Raw genomic sequence first — 25404 nt, 5'->3', positions numbered from 1 at the left:
ATTATAAGTAGATATTTATATAGCATTTCTAAATACTAAGCTTAAGAAGTAAGTATACTATATACTACTTTCTTCTATAGTACTTTCTAAGAGATATATATAGTTACTAAGAAAGTTCTTATATAGACTTGTTTAGTCTCTTTAGACGTAGTATTAGATACTTACTAAGAAGCTAATAGATATTAGTTTTTAGACTTTACTCTATAATTCTTACGTCTATATACATATTATAGACATAATTATTATTTTTATATATATTAATAATATCTATATCTATACTCTATATAATAATATTATTAATCTATTTAAGGCCTAACTTACTATAGCATTTATTATTACTTTTAAGAATTCTAACGTGCTATACTTAGAAATATATATTAAGTATACTTATAGTACTATAAAGATTTACTAAGTAGAGTATATCTATTATATACTAGATTAGTATAACCTTAGTAATCTTTTTATTACTAATACTTCTTATAACTATTAGTTAAAGCTTATATATACTTCTAATAGTAATAGAGATATAGCTCTATTATTTAAGAAGTATTACCTCTAGATATTTAGTTTACTTAACTATATATCTACTATAACTTATATTAACTTTATCTATACTACTTCTCTCTATAGACGTTATAACGTAAACTCTTTCTAAAAGTATCTTAATAGTATTACTTACGCCTACTTCTATATTAAGAGAATATAAGATATTAGTATAATATATTCTAGATAGAAACTACGCTTTATTAGATATATAAATATAGACTAAGTAGAATATAAGAACTTACGTTACTTTACTACTAGCTATATATTTACGCTAGCTAATAGCTTTATTTTCTAGACTTCTACTAAATAAAAAGTTATTACGTAATTTACTTATAAAGCTAAATATATTACTTTAGATAAAGCTATTAAGAAAGCTATCTAGCTTAAAGGCTTTATTAATAACCTAGGCTTTAGTATTTACTTCTCTACTATTCTAATTTATATTAATAATTAGTTTATAATTAAGCTTTCTAAAAATTCTAAGTTTTACTACTATAGTAAATATATTAATATACGCTACTACTTTCTCTAAAACTATATCTAGAATAGTACTATATTAATTAAGTAGATTAGTAGTAAAAATAATTCTACTAATATACTTATAAAGCTACTTAATATAATAAAGTTTAAGACTATTTACTAGACTCTTAGCCTTATTCTATAGTATTCTATCTAGCTTACTCTTAGTACGTTTACGTATTTACTATAGGCCTATATATCTAATAAGAGTAGAAATATTACTTTATAGACTATTTTTCTCTAAAACTTTTATAAGAATACTAACTATATAGACGCTCTTACCTATATATAACTACTTCTACTCTATATATCTAATATTAATAAGAATATTACGTTATAGTGTTACTTTCTCTAGAACTTATATAAAAACGCTAACTATATAGAAGCTTTTACCTCTAAGTAGCTTACTATTAACTCTAGTATAACTCTAGAGTGTAAGAAGGCGTAGAATAAATATGCAAACTTCTATTTATACTAGATATACTAAGAAAAGCTTAAAGATTATAAGAAAAAGAAGCTTATTACTTTATTTAGTAGTATCTAGACTAACCTACATTTTAAGCGTACTACGTTACGCAAAGGCAAAGATAGCTATATATAGTAGCTCTGCTATAGTAAGTAGCTAAGTAATACTTATAACTCTAACGTAGACTACTCTTACTATAGTATAATACTTTAAGGTAGTTCTATTCTTAGTAACTAGTTTTTTCTTTTTTATTTCTCTTTTATTTTTTATGTATTTACTTTATAATAGGTTCTAGAGAAGCTATTAGTTAAAATTCTATTACGTAATTTACTTACGCTAGCACTAGCGTTGCTCTAGTATTATTTATATAGGGCTTCCTCTCTCTTCTATAGAATAATTACATCTCTTCTTGTTCTACACTCTAGGTCGACCGTAAAAGCTAGAAGTAAGATTTAGAACAATACAACCTTATCTTCTTTCTCTGCACAACAACGCGACACACAAAAAATCTAAAAAAATTAATATATAGAGTCAGCTACTGCGAATAATTCTATCTTTTTAGAATTCTCTTAAAAGATGTTGTTGTAGAGTTATTAGGGTTGCCTACCTTCTCGCTATTTCCGGCTTTCACGGTTGACGTAGAGACGGCATCTCGGCAGATACATACCTCTCGACTATCTAGCGCTACCTTCCCTAGGGCTCGGTGTCCACGTTTGTTGCCTCTACCATAGCTTAGTTGTAAAAAAAAAACGATTCCTCTCTAATACTACGATTGCGCTTTTCTCCATGGAATCCAACCCCGCCTCGAACCATCCTGCGCATGCCAACCGGTCTTTGGGGCGTCTACCCACTCTGCTGCATCTCTGCCCCCAACAACCTCAATACCCCAACGCACCTCTCCGTTTCTGTCTTTGAACCACCCTAGCATGGTTTTGACGTCATTCGCGTTCTTTAGTGCTACACCTCGTTCTTCTACCAATCGCGAAAGATGATCGCTCCCTGCGACAAGTACAAGTACGTCGGCGATGAGTTGCACGTCTCGAAGCAAGGGACTCGTGCATCTTCTCTGTAGAGAACTGACTACGGCTGTAGTGCCTATGAGCCAGATGATTATTGCCACCGACAGATACGTAGCGATTGCATTCATATGAAGAACCTGGGTTCGGTGGGATACCAGTGCCTCAACTGTTCGATTGGTGTGGAGACTTGCGTACTTGCGTCGCGGAAGAACCCTGCCATCCAATGTCACTGGCTCTCCTAACGCATGTGTACTGTTGTCGCCGATCTTTTGGTACCCCCAACCGCCTTGCTCTAGAGATAGACCATTGCTGATGAAGTGCTGGAAGAAAGTTTGGAAGGTATGGTTTGCGTGTGTGACAAGTGTTGCGTAGTCGAGCAAAGCCTGCGGATCCTTGTTGGCGAGGCTATACATGCTGTATGTCATCAGGTCCATGTTCATGCCGGTTTCAGCGTCGCGTATGATGAAGGCATTGTCGCGAAGAGATTCCATGAATAATGTCCCTTCTGGCCCAAGATTCGGGTCAGCGGCCTTGAACATGGATCCCATGAATAAGACCCCATAACTCGTGGTGACGTTCAACGGTCCTCGGTATTTTTTGTCGTATTGCTGCGTTGCGTTGCCATGGGTCGGCGCGTGTCGGACAAACACTTCGGACCATGCTGATTTTGCAGGGCCGACAGGGCTGATGATCTCATAGGATTGGACCATGCCCGTTTCCACGTCCACGACCACTTTGGCATCTGACGTCTCCACTATCGGCATGCAACGAGCGGCTTGTAAATCGGGTACATCTTTGAAAAGCAGCATTGGTCCTTGGTTCTCGTCTCTGCCTGGTACTGTTACAGGCTTACCAACGATCCATTTCGTAACAAATGGAACCGGCCACTGACTGTCTGCGTTTGGAAACTCTTCGACATTTACTGGGGACCAGTATCCTATCACTGCTGAGTCCGGATCGTCTTTGGTTCCGTTTGAGCAACACGACAGCATAGCGCTGGTGCCAAATGCTGAAGTGTTTGACGGGCTGCCGCCAAACATCGTATGATTGAAGGAATAGTAATTTTCCAGGCCCTCCAGATCCGTCGGTGTGACCTGGGAATCAATTTCATCGGGATGAATGAGCCATGTCGATGTGTTCGCTACTTCGGGTACTTGCTCGCATTCTAGCCGAGCTCGTAGAGCAGATGTTGTGATTGTTACGTTATTCGGAAACGTTATCGTTTCTTTGGCATCCACTTGGGAAATACTGGTAAGATTGAAGGGTATGAAACTCCAACCATCTTGAGTCCAAGAAGGCTTAGTGCCATTGAGTGATAGCTGAATGGCAGCGCCGGGAAGCCAATTTTTAGGCGGATTCAGCAGAAGATCGTTGAGTACTTCAAATGGAGGCAGACCCGGAATAGCTGCACCCATTCGTTGTTCGTAGGTCTTCACCGTAGTTATAATGGGTATCTCTCGAGGTTCCAGCGTCCTCTCGATAATCGCTCGATGAGATACGTTCACAGCTTGTCGTTCGAAGAGCGCTGACATCGAAACGGTGACTGGCAAATTGAAGTCAGCAAGCTAGAAGACCATCGATCATGAAATTCTTACGAATTTGGCAGAGAACGCTTCCAGTAGCGACTAGGAACAGCATCCAATGCTTGTTGCGGGCGGCTTTGATAGCCGCACCAGCCCAGGTTTTGGAACGGTACGTAAGACCCGCTCCATTGGTGATGGGTGTTGGCCGTTGCGACATCGCAAAATAGGGTTGGAGGATTCTGAATGTCGAATCCAATTGATCCCACCACAAGCCGATCACAATACTGACAACTGTGGGTGCGATAGATATAGGAGCAAAAGTGGAGAAGCTCAAGCCCAACTTAGAAACATCGGCTTCGTAAACGAATGCAAGCTGAGAAAGTCGAGATCTCGCAGAGAAAGCGTTCAGTACTAACACCGCAACCAGGATCAGGATAAGAAAGCTTGAAAGAGCAAACAGCATACGAAGTCGGATGACCAACGGCTGCCAAAAGCTTGAAGACTTAGTGGTTGTGGGAGCTATTGAAGACATTTATCAGCTCACGGCTTCGATTACATGGCATTGCTGACTTACATGTGCTTGCGAGGCAATCACTGCTTGCAGTATGTATAGCACCATCCCGCATGTAAAATGTGTCGTTCCTTATTCTTTGGCGGAAATCGTGATGCGCTATACGATGACCTTCTCGAAATGTTGATGATTGTGTCGGATGCGATTGAACTAACATAGCATGTCCAAGGGTACTGCCGGGGTCCATGCTGAGGTCGAGCGGCCGAAATGATAGTCGTGAGACCCAAAATACCATGATGAGTAGCAAGAAGGAGACCAAGAAGAGGGTAGCCAAAGCGATTCCGATCTCTTGGAGTACCATGATTCTATTTTCGACCACTGTTGCCTTCCCTTTTGTAACTTCGACGCGTGTTACGTCGGGGTCGTTCAAGGCCTCGCGAAGACACTCCGTGAAGAATCTTCCTTTGACTCTTTCTGCGCGGGAAACAAACTCCCTGTCGTTCAACATTTCGGTAACGTTGAATGAATAGAGAGCGCCAAGCAGCGGACCAAGCCCAAAGAACTCTGGAGCGTTGGTCGTCATGTTCGGATCGGAGTAAGGGCCAAGCTGGCCGCCCAGAGCACGGTCCGCATCAGTCGCTATGCTTTCGGCGTTAAAATAGTATTTCCAAGTGTCTTGTAGTGCCATCTCTTCAAATTTAGGGATGTCTATCATATCTTTCGTGATTGACACGGGCTGAATATGGTCCGACTCCATGGACGTAATGTTCGGCTCTTTGCCTTGGCCTATTGAAGTAGAAGTGTTGTGTGTTTCCATAGAATACTGAGATTTGCAAAGCAATGCCTTCATGCGAAAGTCAGGCGAGCGTTCATAGGTCCTGTTGAGCTCAAGTCCTGTCCCTGCCGCTTCACTCAGCTCCAACCTGACGGGCTTGGTCCACGGGGTGTTGAGAATGATGATATCCCGGTCTGCACATTCTGGAGAGGCATAGTGGCGCGCATACGGACTGGTCGAGGAGACGTTACTGGGAAACGGCATTCTACCGAGGGGCAGCAGCTCATCCTCAATGTAGAAAGTAGAAGTGTTTGACCATGTCAAGCCTCCACGCATTGCCAGATTAACCGCAGGGTGAACGGTTATTTCGTGTCTGCAACCGTCGTCCGATGCTAAAGCAAAGACTACCATGGGTTCTACGCCCTTGTATGGCCCGTGTCCCATGATATCGTACTCTTTGTATTCCATCGGCACAAGATCAGCGCTTTCTAGCGTCATGTCCCGACAACCTAGGTTCGCATGTATTGTCGTTGTCTCTGCCGTCCAGGAGTTGAAGCTTGATACCAGATCGGGGCCGAGTTGTGCTGTATCTGTAGACGGCCAATTCGGAAAGGTGATAGAAGTATCTTTTATCCATGCTGAAGTAGAGAGATTCCTCATCAGCGCAGACGTAGTTCTGAAATAGGTTTCTCTACTGGCGACAATGGGCAGTTGGAGACCAATCCTAGGAACGCTTCTGCTGATGTCAAGCGCTTTGGTGATTACAATCTCTTCGGATGTAAGAAGGGCGGATGACAAAGGAGATATAGCGAGAAGGGCCACCACATTGATTACAGCCGTGCAGATGAGACACCAACTGGTTTTACCGACCGACTTGCGCTTGAGGACGATATCCAGTAAGATAGCCCACCAGGCCCTGGGCGTTTGGAGTAATGTACCGTAGGCACTGGCGCCTTCTGAAGGTGCTCGAGCTAATCGAGCGAACGGCTCCGTTCTCTTGGCATCTTCAAATAGGATAACCGTGGATTGTGTGTACAGCACTGCTAGCAGAGTTGGTGTGAAGCGCCATCCAAACAGTACTGCAGAAGATCCGTCATCGGCACCGAGTCCGTAGTGGTGTTGCGAGTACCAAATAAGTAGCGATATTGTTATGCCCAGGATGGCGGTGGCACTTATCGGGATCAATAGAGAATACCATCTAAAGGTAAATGGCAGCCAGCTCCCTTTCCGATCCGTTGGAGCTTGTGCTGGCAAGTTTGTTAGCCGCCTAGATCTTCAGAGGTAATTGATTACTAACCTGTGCCCAAAGTCATGGTATCTGTCGTAGACTGAGCAGACGAGTCCGCTTGGACTGAAGGCACATGACCTCCTAATGTTCGATCCATAACGACAGATGCTCCAAGTGCGCTCAAGCGGGGTTGGCCCAAAAGAAAACTCACAGCGACTTGGTGGCTGTATCCAAGGTTATCGCACAGAGAAGCGCATACATAGAGGCTACTTAAGCCATCTTCGTCTGCTGTTCAAGCTGTACCTGCATCGATCGTCCGCACAGATAGATTGCGGCACAGCACTGCTGATGCCACTTTCATACTTGATCCGGTACCGACATAGCGGATGCACGGAGTTCTTGAGGCTATCGTGCAATAACATAGTTGGCTAAGCGCCCGGGTGGACATTGGGATTGTTGCAGCGGTTCGCGCCAACACTTCAGCGTTAAGCACGCGCCGCGATGGAGGGATCTTCCGTAAAACCTTCGAATGGGCGGCAGGATCTGGGATCCCCGTTGCGCATGACAGAGAACCAGTCGAAACGCCAGGTAAAAGAATGCAGGTAGACGCGCGATTGTCATATGAAGTGAAAGCCTGCCCCGAACCTTCCGTCGCGTCTTCCGTTCCCCTCACGGGTGGGAGCTCCCGTTCTTCACGTGGGGGCTAACTAACTGTATCGGGAGTAGCGTCGCGATTGTGATAGGGATAAAATCGATCCAATCATACGTGATTAATCTGAAGGCGCTGTAGCATGAAACAATTACCCCGTTTATCTTGTCTACATGTGCGAAAAAAAATTAAGTTCTGGTGTTGAAGCCAGACACATTGTAGCTGGAGGTTTGGCCACCTGGACAAGATCCAATGCCTACTACCTAGGTAAGCTAGACTTTCGCTAAAGCCGAGAGGGAGAAGGACGCGATGTAGACAAGCGTGTTGTATATCTGATATAATGAAGTCTCAATAGATGGGATGAGCAGTGTCTGTTTAGGCAGGCATGCCTAAGTACCTTCCAAAGTTCTCTCTTCCAGGGATGTGAGCAAGAGTTATAGTCCAAGAACATTCGTAGAGGCGCATCTTCAAGATGGAAAAGACCGATGTCGTTTCATTCAGTCCAATTTCTAGCCGGCTGTCGAAGGTGTTTTTATATCTCAAGAGTTACTGTTCAAGGTGCACCGCGTGCGACTACCTGTCGACACAAATACCTCGGTACCCCTGCCTTTCCCCTACCCCGTTGTCTACGCCAGGCCGCTGCCGCCCGTCACTTACATGCGTAGCGAGATTCTAGCAACTTACGACTCCGAAGAACATCGGTCCGCAACGCGTCGTCTATCTTCGCCTACCCCTCTTATACGCTACTCCCAATGCAGCGCCATCAAGCGAGTCTGCACGCGAGTGATTGGTGGGTGCCTTTCTACAGTCTACCATTAGACGTTATCAGAAACAGGGGTGAGCGAGAAGGAGCATTCGGGCATGTGGTGGGCTCAGGCGCCCTCGCAAGGGTAGCCGATTCATAGCATCCACGGATGTGCAGAACCTTAGGTACGTAGGTACTTGGATACGTGGCTAACGTGTCGACAAAGACAAATCAACGTAGAGGGCGGAACATCAGCCATGTCCGCTTCGAAATTTGTGGGTTTGATGTGCGAATGGTATATTCCTCGTGTATCCATGTGTCTTCAAGATTGGGCGACTTACAGCGCCAGGATGTTGCTTCGGATTGCAACGTTCGCTTACCCTGGTTGCTGCACATTCGCATCATTTGCCAAAGTGTTCGATGAAGTCAAGACGGTATTTGCATCCGCTTTCTTTCAAATTTCTATCACTCGTTTTGGCCACCAGCTTCTTTGACGACTGAAAATACATGTACTCAACTACTTGGACGACAGTGTCCTGAAGATTGCAAAACGGGAGAGGGGAATATCAGATAATGTAAGCTTACACCATGCTCGACTCTATGCCGTGGAACTCAGTTTTGCGCGCCCATTCGCATCCGATCTAAGCGGTACAGCAACATCGTTACACCGCCCGCTACACTTAGCCGCACGCAATTAACCGATGGTCATGCGTGAACAGCGAGCGTTTTTCTCACTATACTCAATGTTTCATAGTATAGAACCCGAACGCCGAACGCCGAACGCCTTGAATTCCAACACTTGAGACCCAAAAACACGATACCCTTCCGCTCGGAACTTCATTCTTATAGCACAATGTGTTGCTCGGCACTCGATTCGCTTGTAGCAAGGCGCTACGAGAGCTCGCTCGTAGGATTTAGCTGCCTCGCTAGTACGATTCAGATAGCTGCGAGGTCGTTGAGTGCACAGCTCAGCTCTCGTCTCGCACCGAGCTCATCAATGCCGTCATGCGGCCGGTAATGGTGTGCGACGATCCGCACCGTGGCCCGGTAAGTCTTGTACCTATTACGGTCAGCATTGCGGCCTTCTAATTACCCGCACTTGGTACTTACATCAGCATCCTGACCCTCGCGCCCCCAGTCTTCACAGGGTAATCTCCCAAGCCGGCGAAGAACGCTTCATTGCCATCCGCGATACCGCCGCTCATGAGAGGGTCGCCCCAGATGACGTTCGAAAATCCGACAAGACCTATGACCTGCTTGGTACGTTCGTCGATGAGCACGTTCTCCGGGTCGCAGAGATTGAGCGCTACAAGGCGCGGTTCGGTAACTTCTTCCAGGCAGTGTGCGTGTTTGCCAACCCAGAAACGTATACTTTCGGAGTGTGCGTTAACAAGCATATCCTCAGCATCGCGTAGTGCGGCTTCGAGGAGGGCAAAGAAAGCCTCGCGCCAGGAGTTGCTGCCCTTTTTGACGAAGACACGGTGTGTCATACCAAATTGGGTGGCAGATAGTGCAGTCAGAGCGCGGACATGTGTGCCTAGTGTGTGGTCGATGGAGTTTCTCTCGCTGGTCGAGATGTATGGCGCGATTTCCGAGAGCTTGCGACCAGGCATGTGGCTCATCATAAGAAATGGTGCACCAAGCGGTCCACCATGGCTATCATATTTGATGATTTGGGGCACAGGTACTTGTGTATACTCGTGCAGTGTCTCGAGTGCTTTGCGTTCTGTCTCCAGGAAGTGCTTCTCATGCCGGAGGAGTCGGATGTTATAAGCTGGTGGGCATTTGAGTATCAAACAGCTGCCATCTTGAAGTCTTGCGAGATAAACCTGGTGTATGCACCCTTGCTGGACTTCAATTTGCTGAACATTGATTCTTGAGGACCGAAAGACTGCTCTGATGACTCTTTGTATGCTGGGAAAGTCGACTGTTGTGATAGCAGTCCGCGAAGATGCTGATGAAGACGAAGATGAAGACGAAGTGGTCGAAGAGGGCCGAACGGGCTTTAGAGCGTACGTTCCACGGCTCATACTGGTGAGGGGAAAGATTGCAACATCCAGTGGGGGAAGATGCATTATGAAGGGCCGAGCAGCGACGTCCTAGATTGAGGGGGCGGGGGGCTTAGCGTGATTCGATAGTGGAGGCCTGGAGCTGACTGAATGCTGCATGTCGAGGACATCGCTATGCATTAAGAATGTTTTGACGATTGCGCAAACAAAGTCAATGCCAGCTCTTTTCTCATAGAATCATGGATGCTCGATCTGAACGCAAAAATGTCCCGACGAATGTCGGAAACAAAAGCATAGTAACGCCAGCCCGAGCAAGACCGACTCTGATAGATCTCAATTGATGAAGCCATCTCCTTGGTTCGGCCATACCGAATCGCATGACAGTCGACACTTAGTAGCACATCTGAAAGTCCCAACCAGTCCCCGAGCCATATCGACTATCCTCTCGCCGATGCACTGCTCAGCCGAAAAGCAAAAGTCTATCATGCGCGTACGGAACTGGTAAGTAAGCGGCGTATTCTAAGCGAATTGTTTAGCGAAGGCGGATGTAGAGGCGGAGAAGGACGCGTGAGGCGTTCAGATTGGCGCTCTCAGCGTTCGTCAAGGATACCCACAAGTGGCTAGGCACCCGATGAGGATATCGCGCATCGCGAATTATGATTGGTTCTGCCGAGAGACGGCTGAAGGATACCATTGACCGACATCTTTCGATAGCATATCCTTAGGAATCTGAGAGACGATTGGGTGTAGGTTTGACAGTGCAAAAAATAACGCTGTGATTAACGCAGTGTCATGTCTGTACGGGCCCTCAACTCGCCCGGCCCAATATTTTACGTAGCTAGTCAACTACTTCCACACATTCCACGCCTGTGTGCCATTGCTGTGGCGGCTATGTAAGCCCGCACCCAGTATGCACCCGGCAGTTCGGAGACGAGTAGTAGCAACACGCCGGATGTCAGGTCGATGAGTAGGTGGCTACTGTGCTCACTCCGATGATCCACTAGACGTTTGCCTCATCCCGCGAGCAAACGTATGCAAGCCACGGTGGTCCCGATCGGAGATTTTTTCAGTTTGTGGAAATTGCTGCGCGAGGCGTTCTAGCACCACGACGGCTGCCCCACGCACCGATTCCACTCGTCTCCTTCTCAGACACGTCCATTCTCGATGTTCCCTGACTGACCATCGACCTGAGGTTTGACGGAGGGCAACGGCTGACGAAGCTCCTCGATGTTGAAACGTTTGAGCTGCTCGAAGTCAGGACCGACCACACTCATACCTAAGACATTCTGTCGGATGTAAGCAGCTGTCAAGATCTCATTATGCGGTGCATGTGAGACGTGTGATCACCACGTGGGGTATGACTATACCTTGTAAATTTCCACGAGAATGAGAAGATCGTAGTTCTTCAGGTCGACCTTGTGCCCAGGACCAACTGCAGCTGCGATTGTATTGATGACGCCATCTCTCAAAAACTCCTTATTGTTGCGGATCGATGGGCGTATCGCAAACTTGGGTAACCACACGTTAGCGGAGATCTTTGCACGACGACACTACATCATCTGATAGAAGAAGCTAATGCTCACTTTTTTCCCCGCTTGATCTGATCCATGGAAGTGAGGCGCAAGGACTTGTTTCGCAACAGCCTCAAGACCCTGTGGCGTGGCTTTGTCGGTCGCAGTAATTGGTGTTAGTCGCTTGACATAGCGTAAGTTCTTCGGCTGAGCGCCATCTGCAATATCTTGACAGATCTTATGTACGAAGGAGACAGGTTCGAGAGGTGAGCGTGTCCTAAAAAATATCACTTTCTTGAGTCAGCCCGAGCGGTCGGAAGTGTGATTGGCTATCCTCACAGCACTGGGTGTCGAGTTTGAGAGATGTGAACAAGGGTTTCGTAGTCGGCTTACGAATATCGGCGAGCTCTTTCTGGATCTCAGCTTCGATATCACCTCCTTCCGAGTCAGAGCTGTCTTCTGCAGCCGTCCCATTGGAACCGGCGGCGCCGTGCAGGGTAGTAGCGTACTATCATGAATCAGCATCACCAGCACTGTCGCTCGCGGATGGTGCAGCATCAAGATATCGCTAACCTCTTGGAATAGATCCCGCAGATCAGAGACAGATTTTGCTTCCTTCTTCATAGCGCATGTTGCCCATATGCCCGCATCACCGGGTTTGATAGTACGAGACTGACTGCCGTCCCTGCGGGGCATATCCCAGTTTCTTTTACTCTGATGTCTCGGATCAGCCTGATGAATCTCACTGCAGCTGCATGACGAAAATGGAACTGGGAAGCCAAGAATGCAAGTACGGGAGGAGTTTTGACAGTGGTACGAAGAAAAGAACTCACCTTAGCTCGTTTGTCGCCGCCGTCGTGCCGCTCGCGGGCCTCAGCTTTCCGCTTCCTCGGGTTACTCTCCGCTCCGGACATTTCAAATTATACGGGTGAAGCTGTAGGGTGGGCGTGATGTGATGGTAATTGGAAGGCTCGATCGAAGCCACCTGCACCCGACATCTGGATGCACGGGAAGAAAAAAGAGGCTAGGCTTGTTTCGTCCACTAGCGCGCCTACTCCCGCGTTGGCTACCTAGGTACCAAGGGACATCTCCACCCACCTTGCAAAGTGCCTCGCTCTCACCAGCGCATGCAGCCTCGCGCGGTCTACCCTCTAATGTCTTCTAGAGACACACTCGACGGGTGGCGTCAATTCTAATTTTACTTTCCGGGATGCATGTCGGCGACCTTGCACGTCTGGCGGTTCAATGACGCCTCTAATTAAGCCTTCACCCTGTCCATCGATTGCCGCAGCAATGCGACCTACCATGTTATTGCTGATCATCCCGTCGTTCTTGTGTCAGACGAAAGCCAGATCCTGTCCACTCAAATCGCAGATGCTGTCAGATGCAAGCCTGCTGATTATATGGTCCACGAATTCAAGGGTGCTCGTCGACGGCTTGCGCCAAACGTTCAATTTATTCTGCGCTTCTCAATCGCCGTGTAGACAGTACGATATGGGGGTGTTCCGTTATATTGGAGAGATGAGCTATCAATAGGAATGAGGATCGATCTCAGAGATGACTAGATAGGGATCCTGCGCCATCTCTGGCTGTCTTTGCACAGCACGAAGGAGGATTCCCAACGACCTAGTTGACCGCCGAGAAGTAAAGGGACTATGCGAACAAGTACGACATGCCTCTATTGGAGCTCACTACTAGTTCTAGGGAATTTCAACAGTCTTCAACATTCTGACACCTTCGATATCATACAGAGACACGACAGCTAGCACCCTCGGCTTTGTGCAAGGACGGCAACCCAGCTGCACCGCTTTGGCGAGAAAGCTCCACACCACAAGAGCTTTAATAGGATGATACTCGGAGAAGGTTTGTACAAAAGTTTCCCAAGTTGGAAAGTATGAAAGCTCACTCTATGGAATCAACGCTGCTCGAGATATGCTCACCTGAGAGGGCGAGGTAACAAGGCGTAAGCTCGCTCTTGTCATTGCAATCGGTTGCCAATATGCACACCATGTTGTCGAAGACACTGTTACACACGTAGCGTAATGCTGAACTTCAGAAGGATCGATACTATGTCGTGTTGTACTTGTGTCTCAAAGAAACAGTGGCAACATGATGTGTATTCAATATCCCTCATCGATCCGCAGACTGTCCAATCCACGTTTGTCCAGCATGCTTGTACTTGAAGTACTGATTGCTATCACTGCCTGGCTCTTTGAACGGCCAGGTCCTGTACGCTTCCACAAGCTCCAGAATCATCTCGGATGTTAGCATCCTAACCCTGAGATGCTCCATTTGCAGTCTACCACCTTTCTTCGGATCTTTCAAACTGGGACAATCTTTTATAATGTCGCTGAGGCCATGTTGCAGCTTGTCGAGAGCATGATTGATACCATCGGAGGGGTGCGCGAAGAGTCCGAAGATAAAATCTCGCGCCCACTCGTAGAAGTCGGGGGATCCGCCGACAGGCCTGGGGAAGGGCTCAGCAGAGACGAGGGCCAGCCGGCTCTGGGGCCAAGCCTCATTCTTACGCATGACGAGGGGCTCGAAAGGACGGGAGTCGGATTGGAGACGAGGTGAGGGCGGCGAGCGTATAGCGAGGCGGTCATCGATCTCTGTTGCAGGTACCTTAGCATAGTTGGCATTTTGACTGTCGAGGCCCTGCTTCCACTGGGTTTCAAGATCGCTTAGCTCGGCCATTGCAGCAGCTTTTTCAGGGCCGTCTGGCATGTCAACAATCTTGCATTCGAGCTTGTATATAGCCTCGCCAATGTCTGCTATGGATGCTGCCAACAGTTTCTTTCTCTGAGTCAGCGCCATACCAGTACTTTCTCTGTAGAATTTCCGTATGTCGTCCTTGTAAGGGTGGTCAGGGGGTACCGGCCGTTTGGTTCTTTTGCCTTTTGCATCTGTCGGATCGTTAAGATCGACTTGTGGAAAGACGTTGATTACACGTCTCATGAAATCGTAGTACTCGATGAGACCAGGTGAAAGCAGGCCAATGGGGTTTCTACCCGCCAACTGTTGCGTGCGAAGGTAATCTTGAATCGTTTGAAAACTGGTCACGCCTGTGCCATTGGAAATCTGGTCGACTTCTTCAGCAAAGTCGTGGATGTGGTCGCGCCGATGTGATGGTAGCTCCATCCCATTCTCTTTCCCTTTCTTCAGAGCGCGGACAATGGCCTCGATCTCGTACTGTGGTTCACGGCCCGAAGAGGCTCTGCCCGTGCTGCGCGAGGCGCGCTCTGGTTGGATGAAGAGGGTTGTGTCTTGTAACATTTGCATGAGGCGGTTTGTTTTGGTCATTTCGTTGATAGATTGGGCAATCATGCCGCTAAAGTCGTCGTGCTGTACCCACAGTAAGGTACGAACCATGCCATAGGCATGAAATAGATCGTTTGTCCAGGCAGCGGAGGCAAAGTGGTAGGCGAGCTGTTTCGCCATTGAGTCAAAACCAAGGCCGGGAAGTCTTGGATCCCATGCCAGAGAGCCAGTCACTAACAGGGTGTTGTTTGGTTCCTGTGCTTTGGGGTCTTCAGCGTCCAGCACAGTCTGGTGTGGGAACACACCGTTTGCAACCATGTCCCGGTATGTCTGGAGTACGGTCGGGTCTTGTTCGACGAGTGAGTACCTGGAGCCGGGTGCAGTGAGAAGAGGGTCAAGAAAGTCTTTAAACTTTTCGTGTCGCGGTTCGAGGAGCACGTGGCTGCGCGGTTGGAGGTATTCGTGCAGCTTCTGTGACCAGAGCCCGGCGCCAGGGTTGATGTCGAGGATATCGCAGCCTTTGTGCTTATCTAACGTATGGCCGGCGTATTTGAGGACGTCATCTAAGGGTATCTGGCGTTAGTCCCGCTCAGCGAAGATGGGTGTTCCGGGACTTGACGTACCGCATAGGTCGGGACTTACGATCTGTGTTCTGACGTGAACGCCGCCTTTTACTATCGCCGCGCCTTCGTTCCGTGTTCTCCTCTTCTTCGGCGCTGCTTCCTCCTTGTTGGGATGTATCTTTTCCGCCATGGCCGCACTCAAGGGATACTCGGCAGGTGTAGATAGTTTCTCATCGGTCCAGTAGTGGTGCTGCTCCTTTGAGCGCGCCCGCTTACCGCCAGGTGCAGTGGCGACGGAGCGCGCCTGGTTCCATTGGCGGACAGATATGTTTCCTCGCCAGACATTGCGCGGTATTATAGGGCGTATGCGCATCATCAGGGGGTGCGAGGTTGTCGCTCAGCCATCAAAGTACCATCGCGCAAGTTTCGCCGCGGGGATCCCAGCCGCTTCGAGATAGCGTGCTTATCTCCACGTGCTCACGCGTCCTGGCTTGGCAGGCTTCATCGTCGGCTAATGTCATTCTCGATGACGCAAAGCTGGGCGTCCACCATGTTGCCGACGAGCAGCAATATCCTCATCGTAGGTGCTGGAACATGGGGCTGCTCCATTGCCCTCGAGCTCGCTCGTCGCGGTCACACCTCCATCAAAGTCCTCGACGGCAGCTCCTTCCCCTCGCCCATCTCCGCAGGAAATGACCTTAATAAGATCGCGGAAGAGAGTAACGACCCCTCCGAGTCTGACTCTCTCCAAGACTTCTTCTGGAATCGACTGGCCCAGCTTGCAATGCATGCATGGAAATGCGATCCACTGTTCTCGCCCTTTTACCATGACACGGGTTTTATCATGGCCGCTGTTGGCGAGGAAGCCTACCAGCGTTGTCTAGAGTATGCCAAAGGCGAGAAAGAATTCCCAGCAGGTCTAAATACGAAACACGATTTCCAGCAAACGATGCCAGGAGGGTTGCTACAAGGCGACTTTCCAGGTTGGAGGGGCTTTTGGAAAAAGAAAGGCGCAGGGTGGGTGTTCGCTAGTGGAGCTCTACGAGCTATGCATCAAGAAGCCGTGAAATTGGGTGTGGAATTCGTAACCGGCAGCATGGAGGGCAGTGTCGAAGAGCTACTGTATAATTCGGACAGTAGCGCAGTATTGGGGGTGAAGACGAGGAACGGCACAGAGCACAAGGCTCAGCACATCATTGTATCCGCTGGTGCGAACAGTGACCTACTCTTAGACTTCGAGAGTCAACTTCGACCCACAGCCTGGACACTTGCACATCTACCCCTCTCAGCCGAAGAAGCGAAGCAGTACCGGAACCTACCTGTGCTGTATGGCGTGGATCGCGGTTTCTTCATCGAACCCGACACCGAGAGACACGAAATAAAGGTCTGCGATGAACATCCGGGATACATCAATCCAGTCATCAACGACAGTGGCAAGATGCGCTCCGTTCCGTTTGCGCGACAACAGATTCCGAGAGAAGCAGAAGCACGTATGCGCCTTCTTCTCTCTGACACAATGCCACAGTTTGCAACCCGAGACTTGAGCTTCGCGCGTTTATGCTGGGACGTAGATACTGTGGATCGCATCTTTCTCATCGACAAGCACCCTAATGTCCAAGGCTTGATTGTAGCGGTCGGAGGATCTGGAAACGGCTTCATGGCATGCCCTGCAATCGGCTCTCTGGTTGCAGACATAGTAGAGAACAAGAGTGAAGGGAAGATGAGGGAAGCGATGCGTTGGCGACCAGAGATTTGCGCCGAGAGGGATTTGTGGGATGCGCAAGGGAGATATGGTGCTGAAGGCAAGGTTATGGATATCCGACAGGTAACAGAGTGGACAACGATGTGAGTCCAGCAGGCTTTTGCACGTCTCAGCTGCTCAAGTGGTTTTTTTCTAGACATGGGTTTCTCTATCATAGGCTTCTTGTCATCACTGATGCTGGTGTATAATCAAGAGAATGGCGGTGGAGGGCCCGAGAACCACGCACTTTGATCTAAGGTGAAAATCGCTTTCTCGACCAAGCCTCTCGTGAACCGGTGGGTATCCATCAGACCGTCTTGGGGGGAACTGGCGCCCAAAAATAGAGATTCCTACTGTGATCATGCATATTTCACATTCTTGTCATGGATGTTGCCTATCAAGCCGATGCTGGGAAATTGGTCAACTCGGTGCTGGATGGAATCAGCAACATAGCCTCTAAACGTCATTTTGTGAAGTTTAATTACAGATGTGAGGCTGAAGGTTTCAGGCATCCTGCGGTAGAATTTCGCCGCTCGCAATTTAGGCATCCCGTCCCATCATCGGTAGTTATCACGGTGTACCCACCGCTACGGCTCAACTGCGACTCCCAGCATTGACATGCGTTCCCACGTGGGAAAGATTCCTAGCGTCGTAGCCACTGTGGGGTCCGATGCTGGATGCTGGGGATTTTGTAGGTCGGCGATTATGGATCTGCAGGTCGGCGATTGAAGATTATGTCGGCGATTTGAGGCTGTGTTAACAAGCACTGCCACGTTTCACCCCTCGACACTCATTCCGATTTCCAACGCCTTTCGAAAGAAGTGTTTGCTGTAAAGTCGCGATACCTAATAATAGATTTGGTAGGAATGAAGTTAACAGGTTGGTGTGAATGAGAGAAGCCGGCCGTCTTCGACAGTTAGATGAAGACTGGAGGCCCCACTAACCACACATCGTACAATGTCTTGGGTTCTGGCTAGAAATGGACTGATGCAGTATACAGATCCAGAGCTGCGATGTTGGGGCCGAATATGCTTCCTGGTAAGTACATTCGGCTTATGCCGCTGTCGAGTATGGGATGAAGGTTCCTAGGGCCGTTACACGCCATTAGGACGGGACGTTAGGTCTTGATGCTTGACATACTGGGATAGCCGGTAGTCTTGGTGGTCGCCTAGACGGTCCATACCGGTGCGGCATCAACAAACACCCCTGACACTTTATTCATCCAATCGTATGACATCCTCAGTATGGTTAGTCTCATTGCATGATCGGCTTCGGGCCGAGTCTTACAATGCTTGAACATGAGTTCTAGAAATGTTGATATGACTGTTGCATGACTCTTAAAAGAAAGTTGTCATGGAAAGCCTGAGAGCGGTTCAAATCCTTCGTTTGCGTGTATGCAGATCATCGCCTGTCACGGTGACTATTGCCAGCTAGTCTTCACATCGAAGGACAGCTTGTGCCGGGCTCCTCGAAACAGATGATGAATAGAGACTAGTGTTTGTCTGTCGACACGGTGCAGGCTTTTGTCGGCTGTATGTTAGATTTGCGATGACATTCTGTCCTTTGCAGAGCGGAATCAGCCTTGCCTTAGTGCCTGATGACCACCATTCGCACTGTCATTAACAGCATCGTTCGATTGATTGTCCATGGCCCCATCACTGCGACACACTGGCTTTGTTTAGCTTGAGATCAAGTGCGTTAGTGGACGCTGTCTATTTCTGAGCGACTGCGGATGAACTAGCGTGTGAGCTGTTGTTGGTCCATACAGGCAGTGCGGATGGTAGCTCCCGTGTTGGATATGTCACTGGACAGTGGAGCTATGGAGGCAACGACGGAATTGAGCGAAGATGAAGGTGACGAGAGTGTGCAGTGTGACGCAAGCCCCGATTCTTGACTGTCAGTCAATTTGCAGTGAGTGCTCGCCTGGCAGTCACCGATCGAGTACATGGTCAACGCTACCTACCGCAAGTGTTTTCTGGCACTCGACCGTTCTTCCGACTGGTGAGGAAGCGGAGGTGATTGTCAGCCATCCTGGGCCTTCACAGTGTTTGAAGAAGGCAGTGCGTAGGAATATACAGCCTCCAAATTGTCGCTCTCCATACACAGGTGTGTTGGCTTGAACATACGGTCCATATAGCGCAGTGTCTGAAGCGCCGGACAGCGCATGCTGACTGCTGCTCGCGATGCAGCCCGGATACTGCCTGGGTATCCGCTATTACACGGGCGTTTTCCGTGCTGTGATGGGGCCGTCTGATGTTTGACATCCAGACCTCATTGATCATCTGGGAAAAGCTTCTCCGATCCTGCTCCTCGACGTGTTGCCCAAGAGTCTTGATGCAGATCTCGGACGAAACAGTCTATGTCCGGCGGTCCGAAGGCAACGCGGTGTAGATACTTCATGGTCGCAAAACCCGATCAAGAAGAACCATGTACTAGTCTTTGCAAAGCAAGTTTAACCGCTTTGGAACAACGGGCGCTTCGAAGACTGTCGTTGGCTTTGGCCAGTATGTGGATCCGTCTTTCCATCTATCACGCTCGTTGGTCATGTTTCGTCCTTCGCTCTTTAGCCACGTCAAAGACAACAGGCTCACTGCATGCTACGCAGTGGAGCTAGGTGTCCAGGTCGAGAAACGCAATCAAACCGTTGCTGTCAGGAGCTGTCTTGGCAAACACGGCTCGCTTGTCTAGAGCGCGACGTTGGTGTTATTGGAGGGACAATGCTGGTGAAAGCTGTAGAATTGCTGGCAGACAGACCGCTTGAAACGTCGCTTACTCAGACCCTACCCTATGATTCCTGATTGTATGTAGGTTGCTGTGCTCCAGGCGGCAGGGGTTAAAAATATCTCACGGCACCCGGCCCAAGAGTAGCGCGGGGCGTATAATCCCCATGCGCTACGCCCAAAAATTTTGCCGGCGTAAGCGACCACCCAAGGCCGCTTCTCGTCGCTTTGCTACCATGCTGCGATCGGCAGCCCATCATCTCCAACGCCATGGGGAGCGCTCATTTGCCCCTCATCTGTTACCGCCTCTGATGTTGGTCCGCAGCCCGTGGGACTAGTCTGAAGGGTGGCTGTCGTTGTGGTTGCGCCCTGCACACATCGCCCGGTCGCTCTGTACGTACCATCTCAGCCCAGACGAGACATCGCTGGAGGTTGCAGAGAACTCGGTAGCCGAAGCGCTGCTGGCCGTTTGCAAGGTATCGCATTAATCGCTCGAAGGATCGTTCACAGGCGAAAGCGAAATGGCAGAAGCTTTCCTGGGACTAACCCTAGTAGGCCACTCCTCAGACCAGCGCTAGAGCGGTGCGGTCGCCATGTTGGCGGTACCTTCACCCACAAGGATTAGCTAGCCGGCCCGCGAGGCTCACTCGCTCTCCACCGCAATTGTGAATGGATTATGCACCCGGTCTGAACTGGGACCATGAACTACGGACGGTATCTCATTGGGACGAGCGCAGCAAGCGTTAGTCAAATTACCCACGTCCCATTATGACCAGCAGCAGCGACTACTCCTCTATCGGATGTCTGACCCGACGTAGCTATCTATCCTCTTGGGCATTGCAAACTTCGTCTGCGCCCCGGATCTACATTGACCAGTCGATGCCACATGGTCCACCGCTCAGCGTTCGCAATTTCTAACTTGGTCCCTTTCAGGCCGTCCTCCAGGGCCCGGTGGAGTTTCAGGCACTGCAAGATATGACAACACCGCCACTGCCCGCTACGCTTTCTCGACAAATCTGACGCCCCAGCCTTACCGTTGTGGAGTGGTCCCTAGTGCGCTCCCGGGCTAATCCTGTACACCCCGGACTAGCAGCCTTACCATACCCTAATCCCTAGGGTTTGGGTCTGTGCCTTAAGACTGGTCATTCTCACCCATCTGTTGCACTTCCCGCTTAAGACGCACTGGCCTTCTCTCTGCATGATATACAACCCGTGTTGGCTTCGACTTGCGGCCACTTGACGACCACCAGATACCCCTTCCTGTTATATCACCACCATCCTGCGAACCACTCCAGAACAACACGACACCTGGCGTCACCCACGATGACTTTCTTTTCGTCCGAAGCAGAACTAGCACTCATGGCGCCGGTTGACGGCATGGGTCACCTCTACCCCTCTAGCACATGTCAATCACCCCCCAGCATCATGTACTCACCACCACTACACCACATGGCTCATCGACCCCAAACGACCATGTCCGCACACGCAGGAATGTACACTCCACCTCAAGATTACAGACCGGTCATGGAGTCCCCATACCCACCTCACGCACTCTGGTCGACACAACCATCATCAATACCGCTACCTCAAGTAACGTCGTATTCCTACCCATCTTTCTCCGAGATGGCATCTCCCCCGATGCTTGCGCATGACTCGACGTTGCTCTCACAATCTTTCGGTGCGTCTCGACCGTCAAGATCGCACTCCACATCGTCGTCCGTAGGTCATGGCATGCCGTCCAACGTCCCCTCTGAAAGATCACCACCCGCACTGTCACGGTCGCTCTCTCCTTCCTCGCCGGATCTTCGATCCTATGGTATCCCGAACAAGAATGGTACATGGAGCTGTGCTTTCCCAGGATGCACTTCAAGAGCAGTTTTCACCCGCGGCTGCGATCTCAGGAAGCACTATAAGAGGCATACAAAGTCCTTCTTCTGCCGCCATGGCGACTGCCCACAGTCTACAGGAGGAGGCTTTTCGAGTAAAAAGGATCTTGCGAGACATGAGGCCAAGCACAACCCGGGCGTGTTGTGTGACTGGGACGGATGCGACAGGGTCTTCAGTCGCGTGGACAATATGGTAAATTTGACATGCTTCACATGCGCAGAGCATTACTGACAATTTGCAGAGAGATCATGTCAAGCGGATTCATCTTAAAGCGTCCAGGAAATCTTCGACAACGTCCTCCTAGTTGTTGCGCTTCTGATACGACTACCGACTGTCACGTCCCACAAAACCATTGTTTCATCGCCTACGTCGTCCATACCTCTTACTTCGGTTCGAGTCATCGCCTTAAACCTTCGCTAGGAGCGTCTACGGCGAAAGACAGGAGATTTACTCGCCAAGAAAAGGTCACAGACCGTTAAGACCACAAACCCTTCACTTTCGTTCATGATACCCTTATTTTGCATTTGCATTTGCGTTCCCGTTCCTATTCATCTATCACTGCAGCATTTTCTGCGTCGTCGCATTGCTATGGCGTTTCTTAAAACTAGAGAAGTTTGAGCAGAGTCAATTGGCTCATCCAAGGAGGATACAGCACGGTTGGAACGCTTGTTGGGAATTGGTGTGCATAGATGCAGATGGCGCCGCTGTTGCCTACACTAGCTTGGAATGAGTGTCGGTCAATAGCGACAATGATTTCAACATTTGGCTCATACGATTCTTTGCAACTCTTCAATTTTTCGATTGTCTCTCTAAACACGACGTCATACATAAAGCCAACCCCCATTCTCGACAACATGGCTGGCGCGATCGAGTCTACCACAGGTTGTCACGCCAGATGTCGACATGGTCGGGGGTTAATGGTCTGCGACTCCGGCCTGCTAGTGGGAGGCCTTACGGCCTTAACAAGGCTGACTTGCGGTGCCGTCCACTCATGTGGGCCGGGACCCTGTGACAAGGTGGCTGGAATGTCTCTGCGAATCACCTCTGTGCACACTACTTAGGTACGCAGGGATGATTGGCGGGCGTTCTGCTCCGTCCAGCATAGGATCGAAATGCGAATATGGCATGTTCAGCGATCGAGAGCGATGGTCGCCCCACATCGGACCAAACGACGGCATGCCGCAAGCATTCCTGTTTCGCAGCCAGTTTCGAGGAAGATGTCACCCGATGACATGGCGGTGCTATGCGGCTGCACCCTATATTCGCGATGGTGGCTATCGTCATGGTTCAGCACCAAGCCAAGCTGTTTCAAGAGTCTGGTACATGCATGCTTCCAGTCAGACCTGCACGTCAATGGATCAATAAGACGCATTACGTTAGATGAAGGCTGTTGCTACAGCTTCCAATCACACTTCATCACATGCATTGGAAGGCAGGACGCCCAAGCGGTTCCATCCCGCGAGCTTACATACGGCAGAGGACCACATGCACGATGAGGTCGACCCCATCGCGGACGCCGAGCATCCATCGATCAAAAACTCATGGTGGTTGCTCGTGACAAAAGGTGCGTCACGCTTTGCTGCTTCTCGTGCCGCGCTAGTGCACAAACAACACGATGGAGCGACTAAGTCCAATAGATTCGACGTTACGGTAACGCTTGCATATCCTGTTATTGTCTGAACACATGCGAGCTTACGGCATATGTTCCGAGCGGCAATCCTGCGGCCCTGACATGGCGCCGTTTGATGCGGCCGTTCAGCAACCAACCACGCGATTTCCATGGCCGCGGCATGGCGACGGCATGGGAGACAAGGGTCCAAGTCACAAGCACTCTGTCGTTGCTCGGACAAATTGCGACCCGTGAAGTTGGATCTGCTCGACATGGTGCTGTTGCCAGGGGTTTAGCTGTGCCGCCACGAGGTGGCTGTCCCATCTCGACATGGAGCTTACCGTACTTGTCTCCTTGTCAAGGTGTCCAACTCAAGGTGATCGGGTTGGATGCTTTCCCCTGTTCCACCGGTCAAAATTGTGGACAGGGACGTGGACCACCAGTGGCTTAGTGTGCTCCACTCTTCTCCAGTAGCTTATCTTTCTGCTGGGAAGGGTCGATCTGGGTCGCGCTACAACGAACCCTCATTTCTTCCCTCTGCGCCCTTACACGGCCCCCACGATCCGTTCTAACCTCCTCGTTACGCGCATATAGCCCTGGACCTTTGCTTTCTAGTGCGCGTTTCATCAAGGTCCCGTCACAGTTGCAAGGCGCACACGACATGCCTGCGATACCGTTATTTTGAACAGCTCTCTGATGGCCTGCTCCTTTCCAGTCAACAGGTTATTGTCCGAGTGCTCCAAATCCTTCGCGGGCCATCTGCATGTTGAGTGGCCTGGCCAGTCAACCGACCGTGCATGAATATGGGGTTCCCAGCATCCTCTCGGACCCTGCCGATGATCAACGGCTTTGGGAAGGCATTGCGATGGTTGCACCGTGCGATCTTCCAGCACTTGACGAACCGCGTTAATCTCACTGCTTCCTAGTAAGACACCACCATGCTTCATGACGTATCCGTCTGCCTTTGTTTCTGTACTCCTACACCGAACGTCGGAACTCAAGAAGAGAAACAGAGGGCCCCGTCGATACTGCTAATACCCACCAGAGTCCACATTTCACAGGCTGACAGATATCTTTCAAATCACAAAGCACCTATTACCATCGGATATAATGGAGACGAGTCAGGAGCCGACCCGAATCATCCAACGACCCGATTGACTCGTGCACCAGCCAGACGGCCCCAAGTATCGCAATTCCGCGCTCGCACGCTACCAGGCCGTAGTGAAGTTGTGGCGCTGGTCTGAAGCGGAAAGGGGCGGCATACGCAAGCAAAGCGCGGAATAGCCGCACTCGTTCCTGAATGCTAACCTCGAAAGTCTCCTGCGCCTGCAGACATGCGAGCTAACGCTTTGGTGATGCACAATGGCACGGACATCTGCATCTTGTCTACAAAGGAAGGTGCAAGGGGAGGGAGTCGTGATCTGGAACACCCAACTCCGCCCGGCAACGTATGTCTCAAATGGTGCATATCGCGCGATCATGACAACCCAACGTCGCCGACTTGAGGGCGCTATAGGCAGTGCTCTGAATGGTCCTCCGAAGGTGCATGCAGCCGCGTGCATCAGCCCTGTACATTGTTCGGACCGAAACGAGCCAGGACCTTGCAACATCGAACGGCAAAAATTCGCCGTGCGTTTTCCGATCGTCAACCTGACAAGTACGCCCTTTGGATGTGTCTTCACATGCTGTTGGAAAGAAAAAAGTAAAGACGATTCAACATGAAGATTTCATGCTCTGTCCAATCAATCAACGGCATTTTGAATAATGCCATCTTGCCGGAGTCAGCATGCTTCCCTAACACGACGGAGAAACGCAAAATTCGACAGCCCCCATTGTGATATTACGAACGCGTATACTATGGAGAACCATGTCTCGGCGCCTGAGCTGTACCTTCTGCTTCTGCGTGTGTCCCTTGACGGAAGCTACGAGGCAATTGAATGTAAAATCTGGAAGCCTCTCTGCATGTACTTCAAGAGGTATAAGCATGTTTCTGCAGTGCCCTATACGATACGGCTTTATCATGGAGCTTTGAATCTAGAACTCATGAAAAGAACAAGTGGCTGATACGTAGCAAATATGGTAGTGACCTAAGATTATATACCAAGTACAACAATCTTTTCTC

General features: G+C 49.4%; 6 protein-coding genes across 6 annotated transcripts; 2 read left to right on the top strand and 4 right to left on the bottom strand.

Annotated features, from left to right (window-relative positions):
- Window positions 1-2674: 2674 nt before the first annotated feature.
- On the bottom strand, window positions 2675-5803 carry J4E78_001781 (uncharacterized protein; the record flags this gene model as incomplete). The annotated part of the gene is made up of 3 exons (XM_049362435.1): window positions 2675-2687; window positions 2746-4093; window positions 4819-5803. The coding sequence occupies 3 exons, from the start codon at window positions 5801-5803 to the stop codon at window positions 2675-2677; spliced, it is 2346 nt and encodes a 781-aa protein (XP_049225027.1).
- Window positions 5804-9087: 3284 nt separating this feature from the next.
- Window positions 9088-10011, bottom strand: J4E78_001780 (uncharacterized protein; the record flags this gene model as incomplete). Its single annotated transcript, XM_049362434.1, has 1 exon — window positions 9088-10011. The coding sequence occupies one exon, from the start codon at window positions 10009-10011 to the stop codon at window positions 9088-9090; it is 924 nt and encodes a 307-aa protein (XP_049225026.1).
- A 1124-nt stretch (window positions 10012-11135) lies between these two features.
- J4E78_001779 (uncharacterized protein) lies at window positions 11136-12415 on the bottom strand (the record flags this gene model as incomplete). Its single annotated transcript, XM_049362433.1, has 6 exons — window positions 11136-11276; window positions 11358-11498; window positions 11574-11791; window positions 11841-12009; window positions 12075-12215; window positions 12335-12415. The coding sequence occupies 6 exons, from the start codon at window positions 12413-12415 to the stop codon at window positions 11136-11138; spliced, it is 891 nt and encodes a 296-aa protein (XP_049225025.1).
- A 1216-nt stretch (window positions 12416-13631) lies between these two features.
- J4E78_001778 (uncharacterized protein) lies at window positions 13632-15701 on the bottom strand (the record flags this gene model as incomplete). Its single annotated transcript, XM_049362432.1, has 2 exons — window positions 13632-15325; window positions 15386-15701. 2 exons carry the CDS (start codon window positions 15699-15701, stop codon window positions 13632-13634), a joined length of 2010 nt encoding a protein of 669 aa, XP_049225024.1.
- A 174-nt stretch (window positions 15702-15875) lies between these two features.
- J4E78_001777 (uncharacterized protein) lies at window positions 15876-17174 on the top strand (the record flags this gene model as incomplete). The annotated part of the gene is made up of 1 exon (XM_049362431.1): window positions 15876-17174. The coding sequence occupies one exon, from the start codon at window positions 15876-15878 to the stop codon at window positions 17172-17174; it is 1299 nt and encodes a 432-aa protein (XP_049225023.1).
- A 3935-nt stretch (window positions 17175-21109) lies between these two features.
- On the top strand, window positions 21110-21977 carry J4E78_001776 (uncharacterized protein; the record flags this gene model as incomplete). Its single annotated transcript, XM_049362430.1, has 2 exons — window positions 21110-21865; window positions 21915-21977. 2 exons carry the CDS (start codon window positions 21110-21112, stop codon window positions 21975-21977), a joined length of 819 nt encoding a protein of 272 aa, XP_049225022.1.
- Between the last annotated feature and the right edge of the window lie 3427 nt (window positions 21978-25404).

Source organism: Alternaria triticimaculans (genome assembly GCF_023758025.1).
Source record: "Alternaria triticimaculans strain BMP 0046 chromosome Unknown scaffold_2, whole genome shotgun sequence".
Classification (NCBI taxonomy): Eukaryota; Fungi; Ascomycota; class Dothideomycetes; order Pleosporales; family Pleosporaceae; genus Alternaria; species Alternaria triticimaculans.
Note: the sequence above shows the minus strand (reverse complement) of the source record. Positions and strands in the feature narration are given on the sequence as shown.